This window comes from Spermophilus citellus (assembly GCF_964194105.1).
Source record: "Spermophilus citellus genome assembly, chromosome: 4".
NCBI lineage: Eukaryota > Metazoa > Chordata > Mammalia > Rodentia > Sciuridae > Spermophilus > Spermophilus citellus.
The window spans coordinates 118,720,565-118,726,632 of record NC_138185.1 but is presented as its reverse complement, the minus strand read 5'-3'; the positions used below and the strand labels follow the sequence as shown (position 1 = coordinate 118,726,632).

At 34.1% G+C, this 6,068-nt stretch overlaps 1 protein-coding gene across 2 annotated transcripts in view; it reads right to left on the bottom strand.

Annotated features, from left to right (window-relative positions):
- Positions 1-2,443: 2,443 nt before the first annotated feature.
- The window catches only part of VPS13C (vacuolar protein sorting 13 homolog C), a 169,969-nt gene continuing 166,344 nt past the window's right edge, over positions 2,444-6,068 (bottom strand). For both annotated transcript variants that reach the window (XM_081288661.1, XM_081288663.1), the window contains 2 exons: positions 4,499-4,582; positions 2,444-4,183 (listed from right to left, as the gene is read on the bottom strand). In XM_081288661.1, coding sequence (XP_081144787.1) covers positions 4,082-4,183; positions 4,499-4,582 — 186 coding nt within the window. In that variant the 3' untranslated portion in view covers positions 2,444-4,081. The remainder of the gene's footprint in view (positions 4,184-4,498; positions 4,583-6,068) is intronic.

The window sequence follows — 6,068 nt, the reverse complement described above, 5'->3', positions numbered from 1 at the left end:
GAAGACCAAGAACTCCAATTTATTTTGATGACAATTACATACATGAAATTTTGAACTACAATTAAGAAATCTTAGACATTATAGTCAATCTCTGGGGAAGTCATTTGGAGTTTAAAAGAATTACTGCTAAATAACTAAATCCTCTTTGTAAAGCGTTCATTATCATCCTAGTGAATACTATCGACCCAGCGCACCATGTTGGCTTATTTTACCACCATTCTAATTATTTTCTCACTAGAGGTCAATTTTAAAAATCTTTCACCCAGAAGATGATATTTATCCAATATTCAAAAGGAATCGAAATCCTGAGAGTCTTGTTTTATACTTTACTCTCGTGTCATAAATCCTTACGATTCATGATCAAATAGCAACATTTTAGTCTTCTATATGTCAACATTAATTACTTTAAACACTTTTAACAATTTACCAGCATAACTGTAAAATAAAATAATGACATGGTCTGAAAAGGGAGAAAATTCTGTAGTTTCCCATGCTTCTCCTATAGTCTATGACTTTTCTACAATTTGAGAAGCAAATTTAATAAAGTGAGAATTCTGAGGATATAGAGATCTACAATCTCTTAATATGAACCCCCTGGGGCCAGATGTGTTTCAGAATACAGAATTCCAAACTCAAGAAAGCAATGCAGTTCATAAAACATGCAGATCATACATCACCAGTGAACTCCAGAGCACTATTCCATAATCACATATACTGACATTACTACATCTTCACTTGTTTATACCAAAGAGAATAAAGAGTATGAGTGACCTCACATCAGTTTAGTACAGATTCGATTGCCAAAATAACTTTGTTTCAAACTTGTGAAAAATGTTTTGGTTTTCAGAGCTTTTTGAATTTTTCATTTTTAGATGAGGGAATATATATAGGCCTGTGGTATGTAAAAACAAAACAAGTCTTCCTGAAGATTTTCCAGTTCAAAAGGAACCAATTCAATTACTTGAATGACAAACGATAAGATACTTTCCAGTATGAATTCAAGAATGAGCTTAAATTCTTCCAGTGGAAAAAGATTCAAGAGAAATATGCTCCCTCTGCTTGGATAGTCTCAATGTCTATCCAGAGCCAACACACATGGTACTGTACTCCCTGGCATCAGCAATACTGGTCATTCTGGCAGCAATTCTCAACCAAACAGGTTTGTACTCAAGGACTTGGGATTCTAACATAAGCAACCACCTATCCTTTAAGAATCTTTGGTTTTTCTCCTCAATACAAAGATGGTTCTTGTAGTTCAAGTAGTAACAGCAACTCTATATTTTAACTGGTACTATTCTCGGTAGAGCCCTTTGAGAATCTGACTATTTTATGAGCATTAATTTTTAGTCCTGGTTGTGTTTTAAAAATACACATGGAAGTTTGTTAAAAAATACAGAGGTCCAGGTAACAGCAGATCAATACATTTAGAGACCCAAAGCATCAAAGAGACAGTGTTCTCATTCGTAGTTCAAAATAAAACAATACTATAGATAATGAAGTACATGTAAGGAAGTCTCTATTATATTGGATTTTTCATACAAAGTTTGCACTCTCTTCCAATGTTTTGGTCCCTTTTGACTTTGATGCTCCTGCTTTGTTAAAGTGCTCAGCATGAACCTCTTCTTCTTACTAGACAGTCCAGTACTAGGTGAGCCTTCAGATTTGTAGTCTGAGTCCCCAGTAGGAGAGAAGGGGAAAAGAGAAAGAAACGGCGGGGCTGGGGTTATGGCTTAGTGGTAGAGTGCTTGCCTAGCATGTGTGAGGCACTAGGTTCAATTCTCAGCACCACATATAAATAAATTAATAAATAAAATAAAGATCCATGATTAAAAAATATTTAAAAAAAGAGAAAGAAATGGAGGAAGAGAGGAAGGGATGGAGGAGGATTAGGGAGAGCAAGAGAGTGGGCAGAAGCATCCTAGGCTGCCATGCAATGTGTGAAAGATTCTGCAAAGTTCCTGAAGTGTCCTCAAGTCAAAGTTGACTATCAGGAGTTGTGAGTCTCCCGGGATGGGATGTTTAGTATTGTGCCACACTCTGTGGGAGATGAGAGAAACCACAGAAGGCATGGCCTCAATACAAATGAAGCACTAGGCCTATGCCACAGATCACTGGTGTGCCCAAGGGGCTCAGAAGCCTCAGGAAAAAGCTTTTCCTGACTAGTGTCTTTTAAAGGCCTCTGTAACTATCAATCTACCTTCTCACTATTATAGGACTGCTTGAATATTTAACACAAACCCACAAAGTTTCACAACTGTAATGCATCAAATGTTTTATTTCTCTCAGTAGTTCATGGACAAGTAATTGACTGAAATGCGTTTTTAAAAAATGCAATATATATTACTAATGGATTACTTCTGTCCCAGATTAAATCAAACAAAACTGTTACAAATACTTGAAAGTTTAAGACAACTCAGGTAATGTGTTTATAGGTTTCTATAAATTCCCTTAATTTAATGTGCTATACCTGTGTTTTGAAAATAAACCATCAGTGCAATATAATTTCTTCAATATTTAGGACACTGTTAATAGTGGTGATTCATATGAAAAATCTAATTAAATATCCCAAATTCCTGATTAGGTCAGTTTTAAAGACACAAAATACCAGAAATACTTAGTATAGAATTGTTTATAATGCTCTTTTTAATAAACTACAATCAACTACTAACACAGAAATTATGTTTAAAACTAGAAGTTTTATATATGATACTTTTTTCACCAAAATAAAAAAGAATGTTGTTGAAAAGGCAATGTCTACCAAAAATCAAACACTCTGGGCATTAAACAATGCATCCTCTTCTGAGATTTAACATTACATATCACTAGGAAAATTTTAAAAAAATTTATAGCTAGGTCTTAAAAAACATGAATAACACTAATAATTCACACATCACAAAAACAGCCAACCAAGTGAATCCACATCTTGAATTCATCACTGACTCAGTGATTTGAAATAAATGCTAAGTTCAATACTATGAGCGCATCTAAAGGTTCAGCCAAGGAAATTAAATACTTCTTGAGTATTTTGTTAAAGTTTTAATAAGCAGAACATCTCTGATCAGCATAGAGATATACAAAAGGCAAAAATACATTACACTGAATTGATTCTCATCATCTTGCTCCTCAAAGAACACATGGAACATTTTCTAATGTTGTTATACATTTATACCTTATTTTACTTTTATAAAGCAACTGAAAATTTTTCATTCTTCCTACTAAGTATTTAAAATACATTACAGGTATGTATTATAACAAAATATTAATTTATGATGCCCTTAAAAGTCTCTCAACTTTTAATTACTATTTCTAGAAATACAAAAATATTGTATTTTACATATCTGAGTCCTGAAAAACTTAAAGTGCAATGTTATCAGCAAATTTTAATTGTACCATATGAGCTCATCTTGAAAGAGCCTATAAATATCTTTCAAAATTTTATGACTACTACATCACAGACAGCCAAGTAGAGCTATTTAAAGGTTTGATTGACAATCTCTCTTCTATTATAATGCAAGGAAGAAAAACAAGCACCAAAGTAAAAGTTCTCTCATTAGAAGAAAAAACAATGTTTTCATGGGGCGGGGTGGGGGTGGGGGAAACATGTCATTTCTCCATTTAGTGGGTTTTTTCCATCAATTACCTGGTTTACCAAAAAATGTTATCTCAGTTCCATTAATGAACAAATTACCTTTAGGCAAAATGTCAAAGTGTCCAACATTTTGTGGTTAAAACCATTCAAAGAACACTAATCATTCTAAACTCTTTCTCATTCTTTAGTTTAAAAAATTAATTAAAAATAAGTCTATTGCCATTTGCTTCACAATTTTAATATTAATGAAAATTTCATTCTGAGTCTCAAGTGGCATTTCTGCAAAGATCTCACTCACTTAAGCAGCAGTGTACAATGGGTTGCTAACACAGGCAAGGTTATAAAATTAAGAGTCAAAACTATAGGGGGAGAAAAAAAAAACCAACACTAGCTATTCTATTACATAAAACTAAAAAGTTGCTTGCAAACTTCTCTCTACCATGGTAAATATGAGTGATTTTTCCCCCACCAGCAGCCCTCTGGGATCTATAATTATGATGGTGTTTGAGGCCTTAGAAGTTTCTGTGATGACTGCTTCATCAGCTTTTGTTGGTGTCTCAATGACTGTGCATCCTCAATGGCATTAAATGCTCTCTGTAAAATAAAATGTGTATTATGAACTGTGAAAATAAGTTCAGGTTCATCTGGTAGAAGAGGAAGGTACAGAAGAGATGGAACTCTCCCCACAGATCCAGTAACTGAGAACAGAGCTTCTGTTCCATGTATCAATGCAAGCACTAACCTTCTGCCCCAGTAAGTCCACAGTTTATTATTTTTAAGTCTATACATTCATCCAATTTATAACTACAAGATTTGGGGGGATAAATAACAGGTGTTAGTTATAAAACAGGCTTTAAAAAAATCTTTCAGCTCAAAACCTAAGGGGTATTCTTTAAGTAAACAGTTTACCTCTGCTGTGGTTGTGTCCTTCAGGTAAATTTTCCGAAGACAGCCTAGATTGGCATTATCTCTTTTGTGGAACAGACCCTGCTCCTATTTCAAAAGAAACAATGGAAGAAAAGAAGAAAAAGAAAGCAAAACCTTTAATTGGATGCTTGAATGTCAACTCTACTTTATAACCAGTAGACTACCAGAACATACATATTCAAGAAAGATATAAAATAAATCATCTTGGTACAATGAGAGTAATTTCATATGAGTTGTTAGAATTTATGAAATTGGATGTATATACATCTATCTATAAAATAATGGCTTTCTGCAGGCAATAATAAATAGCCTACAGAAACACCACTTGATAACTAATCACATCTGACAAATCAAAAAGCCCTTCCTTCATTTCCTTGGCTGACAGATAAAATTCTTATATAATGTAAAATATATTGAATCAATTCTCACCACTGATATGAAAGCAGAGTGATAACTGAGAAAACTGTAAAATATATGCAGAGTGACACAGTCTGCCCTAGCATGAAAACTGTTTCAATACACCAAGGTACTCTTTAAATTCTAGTACTGCTGAAAAAAACAAATGGGTAGGGGAACATGGTAGTTCCTCTTACCTGTAAATTTCCATAAAAAGCAAAGTAAACACAAACTAAAGGAAAACAACTCAAAGTGGATCAAAGACTTAGGCACTAGAACAGAGACCCTGCACCTAATAGAAGGAAAAATAGGCTCAAATCTTCACCACATTGGCCTAGGATCTGATTTCCTCAACAAGACTCCTAAAGTGCAAGAAGTAAAATCAAGAATCAATAAATGGGATGGATTCAAATTAAAAAGCTTCTTTTCAGCAAAGTAAACAATAACACCGAGGAGAGAGCCTACAGGTTGGTAGAAAATCTTTACCACATGCACTTCTGATAAAGCATTAATCTCTAGGATATACAGAAGAACTCAAAAAACTTAATAACAAAACCACAAATAGCCCAATCAATAAATGGGCTAAGGAGCTGAACAGACATTTCACAAAGAAGAAATACAATCGATCAACAAATATATGAAAAAGTATTCAACATCTCTAGCAATTAGAGAAATGCAAATCAAAACTACACTAAGATTTCATCTCACTCCAGTCAGAATGGCAATCATCAAGAATACAAACAACAATAAATGTTGGCGAGTCTCACTCATACATTGCTGATGGGAGTACAAACTGGTGCAACCACCATGGGAAGCAGTATGGAGATTCCTCAGAAAACTTGGAATGAAACCACCATTTGACCCAGCTATCCCACTCCTTAATTTATACCCAAAGGACCTAAAATCAGCATATTATAGTGACACAGCCACATCAATGTTTATAACAGCTCAATTCATAATAGCTAGACTATGGAACCAACCTAGGTGTCCCTCAATAGATAAATGAAAAAAGAAAATATGGTATGTATACTCAATGGAATATTACTCAGCTTTAAAGAAGAGTGAAATTATGACATTTGCCAGTAAATGGTTGGAGTTGAAAAATATCATGCTAAGCAAAATAAGCCACTTCCACAAAACCGAAGGCCGAATGTTT